Source organism: Aspergillus uvarum (genome assembly GCF_003184745.1).
Source record: "Aspergillus uvarum CBS 121591 unplaced genomic scaffold BO82scaffold_30, whole genome shotgun sequence".
In the NCBI taxonomy this organism is placed as follows: Eukaryota; Fungi; Ascomycota; class Eurotiomycetes; order Eurotiales; family Aspergillaceae; genus Aspergillus; species Aspergillus uvarum.
The window spans coordinates 364572-385144 of NW_020291327.1; the positions used below are offsets into that span (position 1 = coordinate 364572).

The following is a 20573-nucleotide window of genomic DNA, read 5'->3' on the forward strand; positions in this document are numbered from 1 at the left end:
CTTTAAATTTTCTTACTTGTATTACTTGCCCCTCTCGACGAAGATGAAGCCTACTGACATTGCATTTGGTCTCGTCACACATGCATTTGCAGATGCATACCATGATGCCGTTATACCATTTCCTCCACCCTCAAACTTCAAACCACCTAAGGAGCATGCTGCCGTTGCTTTGCTGGAGAATATACTACATCATGTCATCTTTCCCAGCGACCTGTATGGCACTGTACATATCAATAGCCAAGACCCACCACACATCGAATCCTCTATGAAAGCCGACATCACAATTAAATACACCACTCACCTTCTGAAAATTCAAAGCCTCATCTTCATCGAGGCGAAGCGGACCAAAAGGAACGAATCGTACAACACACAAACCGTCGAGGCGCAAGCGCTTGACTACTGCAACGAATTTTTCAACAATCCTGCCAACAAGTGTGATTTTATTTACACATGTACCTTAGTTGGCGTTCACATCCGGCTATGGCAAGTCTTGAATGAGATACAACGTGGAAAGGAACACCGCGATCTCATACCACTATGGGGCAATCCGGACCGCGGAAGTAATAACCAGTACTTGAATCTGGGAAACAACGAGCATGCCAAAACCATTTTGACCACTTTTCGAAGTTGCTTACAAAATGCACCAATTCATTGGGTTGGCAAGAGCAGCTCTGATCCGCCAGTGACAGCGACCACAAGTGCGATTCAACTTCCCGAGATCAACCCAGCACTTGCAACTCAGGGTGGCTTCACTGGGCTGCCAGCCATGCATCCCCCGCTTCCCAATGCTCCGATGCGCATATCCCGAGATGGTGCAGACCCATCGACGGGTAGTACGACATTTCACCGCCCACCTGTTGGCTATACCAAAGTTACCAAGTTTATGCCTAAGACCCTGGACCGGTATGTATGGTTCATTGGGACCGCACATGCAAACAGTCCATCGACCGCATGGACCATCAGAGGGAGTTTCCTCGTGAATGATGAGAGGAAAGTCTATGCTGATTCTACCACGCCCGGGCTTTACTCTGAGATAAAGCTCAGCTAAATCCCATTCTTCCTATCGACCGTCGAGTTTTCAACATGCTCTGAGCTAAGAGGTCAGACTGCGTAGGGTTTTTGATCCTTCTACGCCACCGCCTAATCAACTTGGGTTTTTTCCTTTGTACGCATGCAGTTTTGTGCTTCGTTTTAATTTGACTTTTGGAACGTTTCGAGATTTTCTTGGAGTAATTGCGCCACTGTCATTGTATGGAAGCTGGTTATTATCGTAAGGACAATTGGATACAATGACAAGTTGCTTTTCCAATATTCGACGTTTTTCCCAATTACTCAGGGACTGCTGGGCCGTGTGGGGAGGAGCTCCTTTCGCGGAAAATGACGTCGTGTAGCGCTCGCACCTTATGGCTTGGCTAAAAAAAACACCCTACAGAGTGATTCGGCGAGAGCCTAGGTTTTCCATTACGCTGCAAGTTTATTGGTCATACCCGAAATCTTCTTTTTGGTCTGACTCAGTGATGTACTGTGTACTGTATGCAGGTCTCGACGGAAACTCAGGTTTGCTATGCCGGAAGGGACCCACAGAAGGGTAAAACTCAGCGGATGGTGGAGGTCAGAAGAGCTCAGGTGCCCAAGAAGACCCACTGGCAAGGGCCCCTGGTCCCGTCCGGAACCGTGCACGGTGAGAGGGCACCAATCATATCTTGGTATTACTATCATGGAGGATCACAGGCATAGCAAAGCTCTGTCTGTATCTTTGCAAAATGGGACCCACTTTGAGTGGGGAAGCAGCCTATCATGTTGTGAGTACACTCGGCCTTGTTGAACATCAAAATTCGCTCACTCCGGTCTTCACCATCGACTCTACGCTGATACCCCGGCATCAAAGGATTCGAGATGACCACTAATACAACTGATCATAACCCGTGCCAGTCACCTCAAACGCCTCTTTCTCATGGCGGCGAAACCCAGATCACTTTGATCATCGCGCACCTTAGACAGGAGCAAGAGCCAATAGTACGATTCTGGCAAGGCCTGCGACTCGAAGATCTCTTCAGCGGAAACAGCTCAGCCCCTGGGCCTCTAAGTCTAGATCGCAGGCCTGGAAAGATTGCAAGGCTGCACTACATTATGAATATCTACCTGAAAACGCTACAGTTTTTTCAGGAGTATCCACACTTCGATACGAAAAAGGAGAATACCGCATTGTGGCAAAATCTTGTTAATCCTGGTAAAAAGGGGCGAAAGGGAGACTTTGCTGCAAAGAACGGGTATTCCCTAACAGATACACTGGTATCATTGGGTAGAGGTGGGAAATTGAAAGCTATTGAGAGCAATCTAGACGAACCTGGAATTGTGCCAATGCTTTTTGGTGTTGTCCAGATGCTTGACCGACTTTCTCTTCACGATACGAAGGAACTTGCAAGACGACTTCGAATATATTGTCCTATACTGATAGCAACAGGTTGCTTAATTCGCAAAAAATGGACATTGTATTTGGAATGCTACAATAAATGGGCACTGATTGAAGCAACGTCAAGCCAAGGCCACGAGACTCAAATCTGAGGTTGTCGGGCAAGATGATATTCCCTGAGAGCCCGGGGCATCTTCTGAAGGAAAGGAACCACAAATTCCCCGATTTCAATGTCCTTATTTGTGAAAATTTCTTCTCCACCCGCATATCCCATACAGACAAAAGTACATGTTGACACAAATCGAACAATGGTACCTGCTTGGACAACAAGGATCTGTTTGCGGCAGAGATTAACAGGGTGCCAATCAAAGGCAGTAGGTGGTTGGGTTTTCTGAAATAGGTTGCGAACTTGCTCATCACTCCAGTCGTGGGATCCTTGAACAATTTGAAAAAAGCCATCAGGGTTATTTAGGGAATCGTCTAGCAGGCGAAATAACACTTTAAGTCGACTTTGCTTATCACCTGGTGATCCAAGAAGGTAAACCTTGTTGACATGGTTATTATCGTCATATCGAACCACTCTAGGCTCCAGAAAATTGTGGTATTCCTGTACACCGAGGTAAAATAACAAGGACTATCTCAGATTAATATACTATTAATAGGGGTAGGTCGTTGTGCATACAGAAACACCATGATGCATAAAGCTTCCTGCCAGGGGAGAAAACCGCGGAGATTCAGGATTGCGCCAGATTGTGAAGGATTCGATAACCTTTGGAACTTGCTGCATGCACGCGTTACGCAGTGCTTGAATATGCCTTTGAGGAGGGAAAGAAACGCCTTCTAAGAATTCGTAGCTGGAAGACATTCTCTGAGAATGATGGACCAACAATCAAATCTGCTGTTCAAGGGAGCCAGCAATATAGAATCAGGAAGGTGAGACTTGGTAAGATTCCCCCTAAAACCAGGCAAACACGGTCGATCAAGATAAATGATCATTAGTCAGCCACTGAATGTAAGTTATGCGGCAGTGGACTAGTCTGGGGCTTTGACATTCTGAACAAGAACCAGGTGCGGGGTCGACGTAGAGTTGTAGAGCATGGTCCCCCTCGAAATTTTCATGTTCACTGAGCATATGTTTTTACACCAGACTCATCACATCTAAAATGGGAAACAACAGTAGCTCGGTGGTATGTAAAGCGCAAAGGTAGATTTGTTGAGCATGATCATGACTAGTCTAGGCACATTCATCGGTTCGTTCAAAGATCGAAGAGGTGGCAGCCGCTGTTCTTGAATTGGGGGATTCAGTACGGACCGTTAAGCCCTCTTCCACTGTTATCACGCTCTGCTAACGCATGAAACCAGACTGCTGCCTCGAGATTATTTGCTATAGCAGACTCTCCCAACTTCCTCAATTACTGTCGCACAAACTTGCTTCTAGATACCTCTTGCCAAGTAAACAAGATTTGGTTCCATGAGTGGAGGAGTCAAAAGGACGAGAAGCTCGAACCACAACAAATCGATCGTCTTGCAAGACTAGTGAAAGAGTGGACCTATCGCTCCAGAAACGATATCCCGAGGAAGTTCTATGACTGGATTCGAAAGCCGGAGTCAAACTTCTGGGGTTGGGACAATCAAACACAGGGTACATTTTATAACCGACTTCTTGAGGACATCCAGGAGCTGGAAGATGCAGCTGAGAAGAACTCTATTCGTCGAAGAGTCATTTTGGTTATATTTTATGACCTGGTGCAGAGGGAAAGACAGACATTGCTCTCTGAGGCTAAGAAGCGCGACAGGCCTGAGAAGACACGGTCCCAGAACACGTTTTTCAAAAAGGCCATCGACAATATTTTGGATCAAACCTACGGCAATCAAGAGCTTTCGAAAGAGGTAAGATCTCGTAAGCGGAAACGATATGTTGACCTGCATCGCTACGGAAGGAGGTGGTCACTGTTTGAGCGACGAGAAACAATCATTGACTACCCGATTATCAATGCATCGAATAGGTGAGGATTTATTAGTAGCCTAAAGAGCCCGACTAACGATATTCCCTCAGTTTCGAACGCGCAAAGATGGAAGATATAGAGCTTGAGGCTCTGAATCAATTCGAGAAGAGGCTTTATGATGACGAGTATAGGTCTGTGGTTAACCAGGCATTCACATCTATCTACAATGCCTACCTTGAGCACCGAAATCCTTCTACCCTGCAGCCAGCGCAGAGAGCTCGATCGGTGATATCCCAAAAACGTTTACGAAGCAATGAGGTTACCATAGCTACCGAGCCAAGCAGAAAAAGATACCGTTCCTTGCGCTGTGCTCAGCAGAAGCAAGACACGCACCGAAATACTCAAGACCAAGGCGATAACTTTCGTGGGTACATCTATCTTGCGCTTCTCAGAACTTAACTGACATGCGCAGAACTCTCAATCAACATACCAAGTCTAGAAACACATTCCAGTACGTACAGGCCTTCGCTGAGTCCGATGATTGAATGCTAAGCTCGCTGACATGGACTCAGGCTCGCAATATTGGCCAGGAACACACAGTCTTCTTTATAATTCAGAGACCGGACCTCCACCAACACCACATGTCATAAGTCAGGATGATCAAGCTATCTCCAATCCAAAGCACAACAGAGGCTCTCACGATAACACTTTGATCAATAGTCAGCGATCGGACGCTGGAAAAGCGCTAAATACTACTGGAGAAATACGTGAAATTGATCGTCAGATACAGCTCGAAATACCACAATCCGATGCTGCCAGTGCTTGGGCCGCTCCCACATACAGAGCAAGCTTTCGAAGCCAATCACGGTCCCACAATGGGCTACATGCTGAGGGGCCATGGAGTACTATGGCACAAGGTAGCAGTAGACATTTAGATGCAGCGGATGCGACCGCCACTGCAGCTTTTGCAGATGAGTTCCCGAATCAGACATTGCTCGACATGCCGCTGCTCGATGCTCCGAGTGCGTGGGCTGCTCCGAGTGCGTGGGCTGCTCCTGGCTATGGTAATGTCTCACTGCTTGCCACACCACGGCTAGACGATGTCAATGCTTGGGCTACTCTTCGTTATGAGGATGACTATCCAAATCAGACACTGCTAGGGGAGCATGAACTGAATGCTGCATGGGCTTCTGCGGAGATAACACAAAGCAATGACTCTGCAGTCAGCTCGATGGTCAATATACCGCAGGGCAGCTTGACCAAGGAGCTGACCCACACGTCTCAGGGGTTGGACAAGGAGCATAGAATGTACTAGTACAAGTATCTTAGCAATTTACGCAGAAACCTACGCGAAAAGTATAAAGCCATTGCATATCACTGTCCTTCATTCTTCAGGATGATAAATAATGAAGTACCTCCACCTTTATTGCTAAATTGTAAATCCTGGTCTCCAGATACCAGGATAAAATCTCCTGCGAATAATTCAGTTTTGCTCAAATGCGGAAGCCCGTTATCGCTGTTCACATATTCCAACCCAACAATAACCAAAGTTTTTCCCGGAAAAGGTGTCTTCAATATGCCCGGTCGTCCAGTCCAAACGATCGGGTAAAATTCTTCAACTCGGTGCGATAGATCGGCGCTGGAGGTAGTATTTATTTCGCGAGAAACTTGCTCTAGGACGCCCTTATCCTGTGATATATTACATTAGTGTTGGTACTGCATATTTGTTTCGCAACAGACGTACTGAGAGCCACGTCTGAACAACTGATCTGACATCATCTTTGCTCTCGGGGGATATAAAAAGCCAGGGGTAACGACTGTGGGATGTGCGTGATATTCTTGATCTCACTTTAGCTGCTGCGATAGAAGCAGCAATTTGTAGAGGCGACGCAGATGACATGAGTCCTGTGTGCCTTTCTACCTCGAGGTTTGTTGTTTACCACACTCTGCTGTAAGCCCAGACAAAACAGAGGTTGTCCGAGCGGGGTCCAAGGCGCCACATTAGGCATCGAAAGGCGGTCAGGAACCTTACGTGTGACTGGCAAAGATGCCGCGTGGCTAAAGACCAATTCCGGCAACTATGTACTAGGTATACGCAAAGTCCAAGCAATAAGCATTTTGCAATGATGAATGACGTGGTTAGAGCTATCGATGATAACTATGACGACAAATCAATGCAGGGTAACCACAGGTTGGTTTGCCGCGATGCTGTAGTCAACTTATTGCAAACAAGACAATCTATGTTACTACTTTTTAAAGATTTTGTGACAAATTAGGCTGGTACCCGAAGAATAATATCGGAAAACGGTGCATAGAGCCAGATAATATCATCCTATACTCTATTAGCTTGATCGATTTCACGGGATGCTCCTCACTAACACCAGGAAGTATGTCCCCCGGTCTCACTTCTGACAGAACAGAAGAGTGGATTGACTGAATACTTTCAACATACTCGTATCCCTCACTGACCGCCAACGAGAACCTCAAAACATGGTTTGATTGATGAGCAAGCTCGACGATATTAGCTTGGTGCGAGGTGCTCTCGTACCACTGTCCTAGGATACCCAAGCTGCTGTCATTATTATATGAAATGAGCATGCCTGTACAGCGAGGTCCTACGTAGCAGACTTTGAGCGCTTTGATATCAGTATATGAAGCTTGAGAAGTAAAGCTGGTCCAAGGGGAGGATTCTAGCAGGCCCAGTTGATTGAAATGGAATGGCATAGATGGAACCATGCTAGAGTGCGGCCTTGTTTCCCATGTCGATAGATTCGGTGACCCGATAATGCCCAGGCTTGTAAAGGCAGGCAAACCTGGAGATATCTCGTAAAAAAGATCTATAGCGTCACCTGCGGCCCCGTTATATAATGTTTGGATTCGCGTCTCCTCGGGGGATATGTATGGACCGAGACTCAGGTTACGACCACGATTTGTTGTACACTGTATAATGATTAGAAAATTTATAGCCACAAAGATTGGTAAGCATACGGTGAGATATGGTGTAGAGATAGTACCCCAGAAGACCGATATTGATGTCAATACCTCGCCATTTTCAAGTCTGACATGTACTGGGCAGCCCTCTTGTTGGCCATACCATGATACTGATTGATCATCACCTGATGGGTTTTCAAAAAAGGTACCCAGACCAACAAGACCTCGGGGCGAACAAAAGGCAGTCAGAGCATACAGAAAGTACCCATCTCGTTGAAGTGGAATGCATGCCATGAAGCGCTGCTCCTGTGAAGCGAAATCACCACGTCGCGGCCAGTCGTAGAATGCACTCGCTGACAAGGTATATGACTGACGGGGCAGCCACGGACTAATCCAAAGAAAATCATGTCCAAACACTTGTTCTTCGCCGGGTTCAAAAATCCGTTTGATAGAAACGATTTTAAGGACCTATAGGTATCAGCCCTACACAAACTTGTCTGAGGAGTGGTTCCATACATCCCAAGTTAATTCTACTACAGGGGGTGATTTACCATAAACAACCCCCGTGTATTCCGGATTTTCACGCGCCAAACTTTTCAGGGGCTTTTCGGAACTCAGCAGGTCTTCTATGCTCCGCAGCCCATAGCGCCCAAGAGTGAATGTAAAGCCAGTTGTAGCTGAAGTAATCGAGAGTCTGCGAGACCGTGAACTCTGATATCCGTAGAGCTTGCCATCTATACAAATGCCAGTGATATATACTCCATCCAGAATAGGCGCCAGGTAGACAAGGATGTCTCCTCGAATATGTACCAATGCCGAAGCCGAACTCGCATAACTTGCTGGCCACATTGTCTTGGCCGCCAAGAGTGCGAGTAAAGAGCGGGTGGCTGAAGGCGGCGTGAGCTTCCAAATAATACTTACAAGCTCTAGTGGAAGATTGCCAATATGCTTCATTAGTATATATAGGGTGGTCCTGTTACATTCGAGTCGATTCGAAACAAGCCCAAGAGAAGCATCCTTGTTCTTATCTCCTGCCGGCGGAGCTGAGAATAATAAGAGATGAATTGCACTCGTCACAGCTCGACAATGTGAGTGGATGCTCTGAGGAAGCTTCTGCCATACAAGTGGGTTCATGGACAGCCCAAGATTGTATAGAAAGCGGAGACATGGTCGATGGTCTACTGCAGTCCAGCAGATGCTGTGAGTAGAGGGGGCTGGTCTAAAAATCCTCCAGCATTTCTTCGGATTTTGTATCTCGATGTCGAGTGCTGCTAGAATAATTGTACTTTTTCCACCTCGGAAGTCCATTGGTTCTGTCAAAATAAAATCGCCAACTGGGTCTGCAGGGATGACTTCACACTCTAATGTCAGTAGGGAAAGCAGCACACTATACTTGTGGTACTCACTTGACCGGAAACAAATGCTCGAGTTGAACTTCTCCCCACATAACAAGCAATATGGCATCCGAGTAAATATTTTGGTTTCCATTATGACTCATTTAAGATCGATAAACCAGCGGGATCCTGCCTGAGATTCAGGAAAGCTTGAGTAGACCGTAGCGAGAGCAATCCATGAAAGGTTACCGAGATATAACAAGTGGAAGCAACAGAGGTGGATTGGGAACGTGCACCTACCTGTACAAGGGATCGACATGCAAATGAAACAAACAAGAATCCAGTCTCACGTGACCGTGCTATTTGTGGCCCGCGGTAGGGAAAGTCGTGACCCCACGGAGTACGGGAGACTATATTGGCCACTCGCAAAAACACTCTCCCGAGACCCCAAATGCCAAAGTCGAACTTTCCTATGCCCGTCCTGTCAGCTTATTCTCTGCCATCCTCCGGCAACAGAAGCAATTTAGAACGCTGATATTGCTCTAATGCCCTTGTTCGATTATTTGCTAGCTTATAATAAGTACACATGCTTCTCAGCCGGTAGCCACACTTTCAATAAGGGAAACACCCTGGGTCTCCACACACTGAAGCTTTCCCCACCGTTCAGATCAACGCGAAGCTTCCGCTCCTGTCACTAATATCTTAAACTAATCTACATTGGGTTCAACAACCTCTTTTCTTCCGCGCAGCCTTCCCGCCCTTATAATCAAGACATGTAACTCTGATACTGGGTATCTTAACCTACAATCTATACACTATATCAAATTGAACACGGTGCTGACATTCTTGAGTCGAGTAGACTTAATACAAAAAGAATAGTTTCCTTGGTACTACACATACAACAATTCCTCGCCGTTGAGCGAGCCAGAATTTACGAGAGAAACAGCTTCAAAACCAAGCAAAACAATTTCAGAATGAAGAGAAAGAATTAGAACTTACAGAACGGAGGGCAAGAATACACCAAATAAATCATAATTTATAAGTTAGAATCTGCTTAAGAAGCATTTTTGTTCAGTCTCTGTAAACATCAGATGCCGGGTAATTTAGAACCTTGTATTGTAAGCGCCAGAAGCCGCAAAAACCTGGTCATGTGACTTACTCACGCGGCGGATGACCTTTTCTAAGGTGCCACCCGACCTGTAACCTGGTGACGTGGTCACGCTCCAACATGGAACTTTGCCGTAGCCTGCGTTCATGTTCTCAGAGCGCTTCCAGCAATACCTTTGAGCGATCAACCCGACATACCATGACTCGCTGCCCTAAAACATTCACGAACCGTGAGTTATTTTGTATGCCACTGCCCTCACGTCGACCTTCAATTGCAATATTCCAATCTTTGTTCCGCTCTCGACAGCTCAAACCAGGATATTTCGCACGGCTGAACTCCACAATGACCAAGGACCATCGCATCGAGTACAACTGGGTCAAGGGTGTAGAGACACTCGAAAAATATCAGCCTGGGGGTTATCATCCCATCATGATTGGAGACGTGCTAAATGACAGATACCACATTGTCGACAAACTTGGTTAGGGCTCTGTCTTCTTCTTTTCTGTCATCCTCGCCCGTGCGCCCCGGACATGGTTTAGTACCTCTTCTCCTAGATGAATTCATAGTGCAAGGTCCTAATGGAAACCATACGTGCTACACGGTGACCCCTGCACAATGCAATCTCAGAGAGATCTCCTTTAGCCGTCTTTTCTCCCTCAGAGTTGCCCGGGCACTATCATATGGGCTTACACAGGCCGTTGCTTATACACATTCTCAGAACTATGTCCACGGAGGTTTGTCATGCGACCACGACTCTTCCCGGGTTTTATACCAGTAAGCTGACATTCAAAAATGGTTGATTTAGATATTCATCTAGGAAACGTTTTGGTCAATCTCCCGTCGAGCTTCGATGACTTATCCATAAAGCAATTATATGAAAAGTATGGTGAGCCCGAGACAGTCCCTGTCACACGATGTGACGGGGAACCATTACCCTCTAATGCCCCAGCCAAGGCGGTTGTGCCGCTGTTCCTAGGGAAATATGCAGAGTTCTCATTATCCGACGCGCGCCCGCTTCTGAGTGACTTCGGTGAAGCGTTTTCACCCGCTTCAAAAGTCCGTCTTGGGAAAGACTGCCATACGCCACCTGCATTTCGAGCTCCAGAAGCCAAATTCGAACCGCAGGTCCCCCTAGCATATCCCTCTGACATCTGGAGCCTGGCTACGGCAATCTGGGAGATCGTCGGAATGAAAGCCATTTTTAGCACCGATTACGTGCATGGGGACGAAATAGTGTCTCAACAAATTGATGTACTTGGACGTATTCCTTTGGAGTGGTGGCGGCGGTGGGAAGGACGACCTCGGTTTTTCGATGAACAGGGGTGCCCAACAGAATCCTACAGCGGAAACAGATGGCCTCCACTTCAGGAGTCATTTGAGGTCTGTGTGCAGAGATGGAGACGGAAAGTGGACCAACTGCATTATTATTTCTCTATGGTTTGTTATAGAGCACTAGCCCAGTGCTTGCCGTGGCGGTGGAAGCGCTATAACATTACTAATAGAGACACATATGAAGCAGATGACCGTACTTCACTGACCCGACAAGGTTCCTACATTTAAAGAAAAGGTATGCGGTGAGCACACCCTTTGAAATTACTACCAGAGGTCTAACTTGGAAAGAACATGCGCACAGAGCACGCGGGACAGAATGTTACTGTAGCCATACAGACCAAGCAAATTGATGACCGACAATTTCGCAGCATGAGTAACTCTGACAGCACTGATTCTATTACATTCTACTCTGACAGTATTTCAAAATCAAACTATGTCAACTGTCAGAGTAACCAACCACAAGGCTCTAAAAATTCTAGATTCTTTGCTGTTCAACCTGCATCTTTCCAGCAAACGCACCATGGATGTTTTTTTGGATTAAGTGCCAAGATATTAGCTTGGGTAGACAATTAGCGGGATGCTGTAACTCTGGTAAGAGCCGTTTACTACTACGATTGACCCTGGCGATTTTGTTAGTACGGTGGAGAGTTACAGGGATCTGGATCCTTGAAGCGGTCAGTCTTCCATACAGCACCGCCTCTCAAATCGCCATGCGAAGCCTGGAATATCAACTCTGAATGGCCCTACAGAGTATTAATAATCATATGAACGGCAGAATCCAAAGGATTCAAATCCCTGCAACTCTCCACCGTACTAATCACCAGGGTCAATCAGAGTAGACAGACTGTATTCTATACAACTCTACAACTTTATTACAGCCCGCTTAATGATATTTTAATAAGATAATAACGCTATTATCTTTGCGGTAAGATTTAGAAACAAAAGTGATATGTTTGTTGGTCAAGCCGAATTCGAGATTGCCTGTATACTGTGAAGAGTGGCAAATGCAGACATGAGGCATACCCATTTGACAGCTAATATAGAAACAGAGAAAGCCTCTTTCAGCAAGCAGAAACCGAGAATCAAAGCGGATTGAGCCTAGTATGCCCGTAAGCTCTAGTTCGATCGGTATAGACACATTAGAGGAACCAAAGGCGCTGCACACACAAGAGGGCTTTCTGGCTTCGACGAAATGCTTGACCTACTGATTAAGGTCCATGCTCTTCAGCCTTCTTGTGACGTCTTTACTGAGCAGTCAATCGACAGCCATAATTGAACTGGTATGAAGCTTTCATGTGTTACAGTACATTGCTTGGAATAGTCATGGTCGAGTGCTTGTTGAGTTCAAAACCCTGCAGGATATTCATAAATCAGTGCCACATCGCACGTACATGGATGTGGAAGACGGAGAGTCCTGGATTCTACTATACTGCTATTAAGGAGAGCTAACCGTACGCAGGAGAAGATCATTTGGTTATTCTTGGAATTATCTGATGTTGTCTTTCGCGCTGTAAATTAGTTAACAGCTAGTAGTGAAATATTTCTACAGATAAGATAGTGTAAAGGGTGATAACTAGTACAGCCTCTGTAGCCATAGTTCTGAGCTTCAATTGGTTGGCCAGTATTGTTTTCTGGCTAGAATAGCTCTGACCGATTGGGCCTGGCATTTAAACTTAGCATCCGCGACGGCCTAAATTCACTGCATATTTACTAGAGATAGGCGTAAGAATCGTGCTTGAGTAACACCGGAACTAGGTTAGTACGACTTTATTATAGCTAAGTAGTAGTCAGGCCGCGATCTACATTATAAAAAACAAAAATTTTCAGGCAGTTTGATCCTAAATAGGCTAGTAGCGGTAGTAAACTTTACCGGAGAAAGCCTGCATGCAAATCAACAGGCGGCCACAATCTACAGCTGCAGATTGTGATAATAGGGGCTAACAAGGAATATACAAAATAGGATGAAAGGAACTGATCAAGTGTCCTTCTTAGCACAAGTTCGACTACTAAGATAATAAAAATCCGTCAAAATTAATACACAGAGCACCGCGAAGACTAATACTTAAAAACAAATTTCCCCAAGTTTCAAAACAGAATATTTTATAGTAATCTAATTAAGCTAAGTATACATCTTCGTGTTATCACAGCCATATTATTTATGAATATGAGTGGAATAGTTAAATCTGGTACAGTTCTATATTCTGGCAACACATGCATAGCTAACCTGATCTACTATTAGAAATAAAAGATGATCCTATTTTGGTGCTTGATGATCCCCAGGATGCTGCTGTAAAACAACTTTCAGATAATTCAGCAGCCAATATTCGAATTTGAAAAAAAACTATAAATTTCGACTAATATAGTGTTTTTTAAAGTGGTACAGTTAAAAGCTCGTCGTTCTCAGCTTTATTTATAAATAAGACCGAACAGGCTACAGACGGTAAGGCAATTTTCCTCTTAGTACTTAGGTATACTAATCTGGTTATATTTATAGGAATATACAATAGCCCGACATTTGTTCTGAGTAATGGTCTAAATACTATTCTAAATACACCCTGTAATACCTTACAAGCTAATGGTTGTGGTTAAAGTAACAAGACCAAGGCCGACAGTTATAAGGCCACTTCTTATAATACTATTAGCAGCCTAGTATTAGGAATAACAACACCTAATAACACCGGCCCCTTTATCATACTTTCTGAAGGGCGCACTATTATGGCCGAGCAGGGTAGCAAGATACTGATTTTAGAACACAAATAGCTTAGGATAAATAAAGAGGTCGACTTTAGTCGAAACAAGACTTGTCTTACTATAAAGGGGTATAAAAACTTTATACTTATTGCCAGTCTGAAGTAGTCTTTTGTTGTACTAATCAAGCTGCATACCCCTAAGCTATGTGCAAGCGTCATAACTAACACAGATAAGCCCCTTGTTAAGGCTCAACAACACAAGAAGAAAAGGACCATATAGTTAGAAATATATAAGTCACAAATCTGGTTCTAGTAACAGCATAAGAGAGGCTTAAAATAGAACATGGTTTCAACCTTTTTCTATAATGCTTACTGTTATGCTGCGGGCAACCTGACTGTCCTTAAAATTGGCAGGGTGAAAACTTTTGTCTGCATTGCTATATATTTCAAACCCGTCCCCCTGCATAACATAAGTTTCTTCATTCACCCTATCATTACTGCTGCTCCAACCCAAATAAGTGAAATAAGATGTAAAGTCAAATGCTGCTTGCAGCGGTTGGAAAGTCTTCTTCAGACCACTAGAAATAATATAAGCTCTAATAACCTAGAGTCTTCACCTAGTCTGATACTTAATAGGATATAAGTGACTGGATTTATAAGATTAAACAAGCCTCAGATCTGCTTATATCTCTACAGCAACTCTTCTCCAATATAGTACAGAGACAAAATACACCTACTGAGAATAAAACTAAATATATAAATTTCTATTGTGATTTCCAGTCGGCTGATAGACCATTATTCACACAGCAGATAGAAAGCCTTACAGCTGTGACAAAACAATAGAAGCTTAATAAAGAATATGTTTATAGCCTGAAAACCTGTGCTGAATTATAGTATAAGTATTCTATTCTATTCTAGCTCGGGCTATCTAAAAAGGAACCTACAAGGCGCTGTATAAACAAGTTATAAAAAGTAAGTCAAATTAACTCCACCAAGCGCAGGGTTCTGTTGGTTATACTATCTGAAGAGGTTGAACGCCAAAAGGTTAATAATCAGACACAGAAAAAAAGGCGTAAGAAAGCAGATTATTAAGCTAAAAAGGCATCTAACTATACCTATAATTCTGTTAACAGTCTTTGCAAACGCTTGTATCCTTAAATAAAAAAAGAAATACTAAAGACCAAAAAGTCTCAGATTTTACTTTATACCGGCTACAGATAGAAATGGAGCCAATTACACCCTAATACATATATTCTGAATTTACCAAATATTAATATCAATAGGTAAGAAGACATGGATCAGATATCCGCAATATAAAAATCTAGCTAAATAAACAGATATGAGAGAAAATGCTGGATATGGATTAAATTCGAGGCGATTAATATCTTCATACATACTTTACCTCAGGTTAAGGTTGCGCAACCCCTTAAAAATGTTTGGAATACCATAACCAAGTTCTACCACAGTAGAGATCTATTTTCAAAGTGGAATCAGATATATGCTGATTTAAGAGGAGGTAATATATCTTAGCTAAGCTTAAGCTTAGCTAATAATATATCAAGATTTAGGTATTGCATTAGATAATATGCTAATTTTAGTTATAGCCGGAGCTTTACTATATCCAGCCGATGTATCCAGTTCAAAAAACTGAAAAAGCTTACAACAAGCACCAGATGATTTGGATAGTGAGATAAATACAAGCCCCGAAATCGACTTAAACTCAGCCTATAAGCTAAACCCGGAGTTAGAACACGCCAGTAAGTTTAAAGAGTTCAGTCGGCATACATCCAATAAAGTTCCTACTATATAAAAAGGCTTTTTTTTTACCGGAAGTCCTTTTAATGCCTCTAAGACTCCTGGTACAAATACTGTCGCACATAGATCACAGACACCTGTTTAAAAAGTAGGAGGTAACATACTTAAGGACTTTAACAACAGTAATATACCTAAACAACCATAAAAAACCTTCCAGAGCATAACAGTTGCCTTATAAACAGTAAAGAAAGATCCTAACGCAGATATAAGTACCGCCTGTATTACCCCACAGTAATTAGTAGAACTATTATTATATTTCTTTATTTGTTAAGAAGCAGACAATACATATAATCACTAGTCTTATTAAGATTTTATTTCTGATATAGAAACAGAAACCAGCACCTCTCATCCAGACTTGATTCAAAAGAAAGTATATAGCTACTTAAAACAACGATTATATCACCCAGGAACCAGACTTGGGATAAAGAAAGCAGTTTATTTTTTTTGCATCGGCTTCTGATCTGGATTTAAGATTTAATAGATAAAGTAGCAAGTGGGATAATAATTGCAAGTTGACAGCCTGCAAGGGAGAACTTCCTATCTTCTAGTAGGAACAAAATTGGCTTTGCAAGATGTTCTGTCTGCTATAGTATAAGACGGAGGTCAATCTTCTAGGTAAATCCAAGATTGGTTAGAGTATAGGGCTTACTTGAGATATATATTCATTTTTAAGCCTTATTAAAAGTTCCTCGCAGAAGAGTGCTGGTGGAACAGCGGCCAGAACCTTAGAATAATTTTTAGGACGAGCATAATGCTCGCAAGTCTCTTTAAAGATCTGGGAAACAAAATTTCTGAATTCTGCAGTAGTTTCGACATGTACAAAAGGCCGCTCCATCTTTCAAGTCATGCTGGTGTAAAGTTAAATTCGAGTAATGGATCGAGATTTGCAAACATCAAGTAGGGGGTGTAGTGATATATAAAAAAGGTATTTGGAGCTAATTATTACTGCCTCTAAAGCTTTCCTTGTCGGGTGGGACTTACATGGAATCCGAATTGTTGGTAGATGGAACTAAATAGAATGATTGCCCTCCGTGAGAGGTCACCAGGGTATGGTCCGCGGGAAATATGTGAATATACAGAAAACTGTGAATCTCATTTACTCAACTCCACGGTATATTTGTATCTTATCTGACAAGATTTAGTCCTATAGAACTAAAATATCAGCTAATTGATGTTACACAATCCGCTAACTTGAGCAATGAGATAAACCAATCACAAGCAGTTTGGGCAAAGGTCAAGCTTGTGGGCCATACCATACGGTGTAATCCTCCGGTGGTCTGCGCAGATCACGTGGACCGCCACTGGCTATTCACACCATCAGGAAAATCAACCGTAAACCATAGTGAGAAGAAAGTAAAATGCATACCAATTTTAGGTTTAGAACGTACAAATTGTTCTCTCACGTTATACAGTACCTGCTGTGTTTTGGTATTCCCGGTTCTATTGTATGACGTGTATTGTATGACTTCCGTCTTTTAATACGTGCAGAAGCCACAACTAGGTTTCTCATCCAGCTCTAGACAAGCTTATTTTATCATGTTGAAAGAGTCATATTTATCTTTAAAGTATGCCCTTTTAAGAATCAAAATCGTTTCAAATAAATCTTGGACACGACAAATTCTTATATTATCATACAACTCTTAACAACGGCGATGGAGAATAGTCGAGAGTAGAAAAACAGATTCTGGAATTACTGCTCTCCCTTTAAAACTTGTCTGTCGATACTAAAATAAATTCTGAACCTGCATTAAGATATAAAGCTAATTTCTAAATAGGCTGTCTTGCTCTCTGGTGTCTATACTGTATATATAATCGTACTGTCTTACAACTTGACAACCCAACTTTGCAAGATCACACTTTATTAAATAGTGATGTATAGCGCGCGTAATTCTTTCTCTATAATTAACTAGGCTAATATTTGATCTAGTGTTGTATCTACTATTTGGCTGGCTGTTGTGGTTTGAGCTTTATTCCGTTAATAATAAAACAGGCCAGATTGCGCAAAAAGTTTGAGCTTAAGGGTTTGAGCTGTAATAATTGCTTTAAGTCGTGTTGCTGTTCAATTTGTACTTTAATACAGATAGAAAAGGAGATAAAAAGCCGCGCAGAGCTGTTAGAAACAGAGACCTATCAAGTACCGGCAGAGATGAGATATGAGTAACAGTATTATAAGGTCGAAGAGTTGATAGAATGTTTAGCAGCTGCTTATTCTGGAATACAGTATTGTCGGCCACGGTATATACAGTATTCCCGAAATCTGGTATATTGGTACTGGGTATTTGTTTCCAAATTTTATTATCATACTAAATTGTATGACATCAGACTATTATAGCGAATTTGGGATTGAAGGGCAAATCTTTTGTTTTTCAAAGAGTTAATAATATCATGAAATAGCAATTTCGAACACCGAACATATTTACCTGCCGGTTCTATTACGTATTGACGGACCTTGCATAACAAATGTACTGTATCACCACCTTCTACTTGGCCGTGTTTTGAGTGGAAAATGTTGGTAAAACATATAAGCTCATAACTTATAAAAAGCCATAAATTCTAGAGTAGTTATAATGGAACGAAGACAAAATTCCGAGCATTTGCAGAACAGTAGCCAATACCACTAAAACATGAAATATCTGATGGGAGGATCCAAATATGTCAAATTTACCCGGTCTTCTGGATTCGGGAATCTTTGTCTATACTAATTAATATTTCTTTGGGACGCAATACGAACTTAATACTAACTGTATAAAACAATGCGCCTAATAATAGGATAAATCCTTCAGCAAGATAGTAAAGCATTCCAGCCTGTTTGATCATCGGCCGAAAGCCAATAATGATAGTGCCGTGTATAAGAGGAGCACAAGCTGAAAGGCCAATACTGATAAAGATACCAACACAGAATGTACACCAGCATGGGCCTTGAAACTTCGAGTGCAGTAAAGTTAAAATTATTGATAAGTCCAAAAACACTATCTAAACAGATTATACTTAGTAGAATAATAGTAAACAATAGACTTTTTAACATACTAAAGCCCAATATCTCCATTTCAGAGTAGGTTCGTTGTAGAAAACCATATTAATCCCAGATATAAAATCACCAAGCATCAAGATAGCGATTCCGACGTAATTGAGATGTAACCAAAGATTTGAAATATTCTTAGAGTGGTTGATCAATGTGTGATATATAACAGATATTAATAGACATATACTTGCTGTCAGGAGAAAAAAGGCAAAGATCAGATAATCAGCAATTGTTGCTTTGGGGTAATATGTATGAATATAATTATATATAAGTATTTCAGCTGCAAGAAATAATGTCCCAGGGATCAGGTGAGAATATATGTTGATGGTCTCATTGTGGAGAGGAACCAAACTGAGAAAACATATATAGCTAGATTTTGAAACAGAACGATAACCGTTATGAATAAACTTATTATCTTGATACCACTCCGGTATCTCAGAATAAGATAAAAGACCGCAAGTTATCTCTCTAATTGTATTTGTAACTGATGGTACTGATTCTTCCATAATTCTAGTCCGTAAAGGTTTCTGCTGGCGCTGGAATGGAGTAATTCTGGGTGATCTCTCAGCTTTCTTATAATGTAAAAAATGGATATTACAAATCTCAATAGGAGACTGTTAGATCAGCTCCTGGCTTTGTATTATATTAGTCTTCGAATGGTTTCTATCTTGGAGTTGCTGTTATGAGTATGAGTGATTTAACCTTGATTTCTGATTTCCTGAAAGCAAGCCAGCACCACTCATACCAGGTCTTCGATTACCGGTGTCTCTACAGAAAGTTTTTCAATTTACATGCTGACATCGGAAAATCTGAATCAGAATCAGAAATTGAAGCCAACCTAGTAGTGATAAGTTTTGCTTGACCCTCAACATAATTACAGCATGCTCGATTCTTTTCTTCTTTTGCTGTTATATTGTAGTACAGTACAGTACAGTACAGCTTCGACGGCTTTTTGATTTGAAGTATTTATCGTAACCGATCAACATTGTTTGGCCATAGAAGTTGAGCCCTTGACAGGCCCTTTGAAGCTTTCTATATTTGCTCCATACAGTCAGAATTCTTCGAAATCAGTTTCGCTGCCAATAGCACCCGCGTTGTTTCCGAGCCCTAATGCCAAACTACGCTAGCCTGTATATGGATTATACACTTTTTATGCGCGAATGTGGACGCGATTTGTATGGTAAATAAAATTCACATGAATACGGTACACGGAAACTGATGGTATGGGTGATACAAAAATCTAAGAGCTTCTCACGTGCCGCTTACGAGGACCATTGGACGTCATCTGATTGAAATAGTCGGACACGGGAGGGGCAGTAGTCGGTAGTGCCCAGTTCCCCCAGGCCCCTCTTTTGAAAAGAGATTTGGAAATGCAAGAGAATTGGAAAAAGGATTTGATAAAATGACTTATAATCTCGCGCGTTCATTATTGGTGCCTTGCCACCACCTTCTTGGAAGGTAGCCGAAACAGCGCGAAAATTCTATTAATACTGCAGATAACTATAAAAACCTCTGTTCTCCCTGACCCTCCTTTTAAAAAGAGATTTGAAAATATAAGAGAGCTGGAAATATGATCTAACACGGTTTACCTTACATGACTGAAAACGCGATTATGGCAACTCTACCACTTGTGCATCCGAGTGCGATAGTACTGTCTTGAACGGCTGAAAAGCTAGGCTGATAATCTGGAGGCAGCCATAGCTCTCTTCGATCTTGAATAGTAATCCACCGATCTGCAAGAGATACCTCTGCCACTTTTCGAGAGGGATTTAATTGGAAGCTCTTATAGAAGATTTCAATATCAAAAGACCCCACATTCGTATTCAGCTGCCGCAGGTGCTCAGAAAATTGAATGTTGGTGATAGTTCTGTCGGCACTTATGGTACGCTTGAGGGTGCCAGTGGCGGGATCCCAGAGCTTGATGGTGTGATCAAGAGAGCCCGATGCTAGAAGCTGGCCATCTCGTGAGAAGGCGACCGAGT

At 42.6% G+C, this 20573-nt stretch overlaps 9 protein-coding genes across 9 annotated transcripts in view; 4 read left to right on the forward strand and 5 right to left on the reverse strand.

Moving 5' to 3' along the window:
• Positions 1-43: 43 nt before the first annotated feature.
• BO82DRAFT_402634 (uncharacterized protein) lies at positions 44-1048 on the forward strand (the record flags this gene model as incomplete). The annotated part of the gene is made up of 1 exon (XM_025639329.1): positions 44-1048. The coding sequence occupies one exon, from the start codon at positions 44-46 to the stop codon at positions 1046-1048; it is 1005 nt and encodes a 334-aa protein (XP_025491574.1).
• Positions 1049-3483: 2435 nt separating this feature from the next.
• On the forward strand, positions 3484-4806 carry BO82DRAFT_94239 (uncharacterized protein). The gene is made up of 3 exons (XM_025641673.1): positions 3484-3600; positions 3652-3717; positions 3776-4806. Exons 1-3 carry the CDS (start codon positions 3577-3579, stop codon positions 4421-4423), a joined length of 738 nt encoding a protein of 245 aa, XP_025491575.1. The 5' UTR covers positions 3484-3576; the 3' UTR covers positions 4424-4806.
• BO82DRAFT_94219 (uncharacterized protein) lies at positions 4249-5119 on the forward strand. The gene is made up of 4 exons (XM_025641672.1): positions 4249-4419; positions 4470-4787; positions 4832-4870; positions 4932-5119. Exons 2-4 carry the CDS (start codon positions 4486-4488, stop codon positions 4969-4971), a joined length of 381 nt encoding a protein of 126 aa, XP_025491576.1. The 5' UTR covers positions 4249-4419; positions 4470-4485; the 3' UTR covers positions 4972-5119.
• Positions 5120-5723: 604 nt separating this feature from the next.
• BO82DRAFT_354803 (uncharacterized protein) lies at positions 5724-6311 on the reverse strand. Its single transcript, XM_025635288.1, has 2 exons — positions 6104-6311; positions 5724-6048 (listed from the first exon to the last, which is right to left on the reverse strand). Exons 1-2 carry the CDS (start codon positions 6257-6259, stop codon positions 5734-5736), a joined length of 471 nt encoding a protein of 156 aa, XP_025491577.1. The 5' UTR covers positions 6260-6311; the 3' UTR covers positions 5724-5733.
• A 164-nt stretch (positions 6312-6475) lies between these two features.
• BO82DRAFT_94252 (uncharacterized protein) lies at positions 6476-7678 on the reverse strand. The gene is made up of 3 exons (XM_025641675.1): positions 7348-7678; positions 6739-7299; positions 6476-6691 (listed from the first exon to the last, which is right to left on the reverse strand). The coding sequence occupies exons 1-3, from the start codon at positions 7582-7584 to the stop codon at positions 6632-6634; spliced, it is 858 nt and encodes a 285-aa protein (XP_025491578.1). The 5' UTR covers positions 7585-7678; the 3' UTR covers positions 6476-6631.
• On the reverse strand, positions 7679-8988 carry BO82DRAFT_94251 (uncharacterized protein). Its single transcript, XM_025641674.1, has 2 exons — positions 8697-8988; positions 7679-8642 (listed from the first exon to the last, which is right to left on the reverse strand). The coding sequence occupies exons 1-2, from the start codon at positions 8776-8778 to the stop codon at positions 7774-7776; spliced, it is 951 nt and encodes a 316-aa protein (XP_025491579.1). The 5' UTR covers positions 8779-8988; the 3' UTR covers positions 7679-7773.
• Positions 8989-9855: 867 nt separating this feature from the next.
• Positions 9856-11462, forward strand: BO82DRAFT_94266 (kinase-like protein). The gene is made up of 5 exons (XM_025641676.1): positions 9856-9973; positions 10039-10466; positions 10538-11169; positions 11252-11299; positions 11366-11462. The coding sequence occupies exons 2-4, from the start codon at positions 10181-10183 to the stop codon at positions 11267-11269; spliced, it is 936 nt and encodes a 311-aa protein (XP_025491580.1). The 5' UTR covers positions 9856-9973; positions 10039-10180; the 3' UTR covers positions 11270-11299; positions 11366-11462.
• Positions 11463-18103: 6641 nt separating this feature from the next.
• On the reverse strand, positions 18104-19119 carry BO82DRAFT_416109 (hemolysin III family protein; the record flags this gene model as incomplete). Its single annotated transcript, XM_025639988.1, has 3 exons — positions 18597-19119; positions 18312-18542; positions 18104-18262 (listed from the first exon to the last, which is right to left on the reverse strand). Exons 1-3 carry the CDS (start codon positions 19095-19097, stop codon positions 18104-18106), a joined length of 891 nt encoding a protein of 296 aa, XP_025491581.1. The 5' UTR covers positions 19098-19119.
• A 980-nt stretch (positions 19120-20099) lies between these two features.
• The window catches only part of BO82DRAFT_94344 (uncharacterized protein), a 3931-nt gene continuing 3457 nt past the window's right edge, over positions 20100-20573 (reverse strand). The window contains exon 4 of the mRNA XM_025641677.1: positions 20100-20519. Within this exon, the coding sequence (XP_025491582.1) occupies positions 20182-20519 (338 nt within the window). The 3' untranslated portion in view covers positions 20100-20181. The remainder of the gene's footprint in view (positions 20520-20573) is intronic.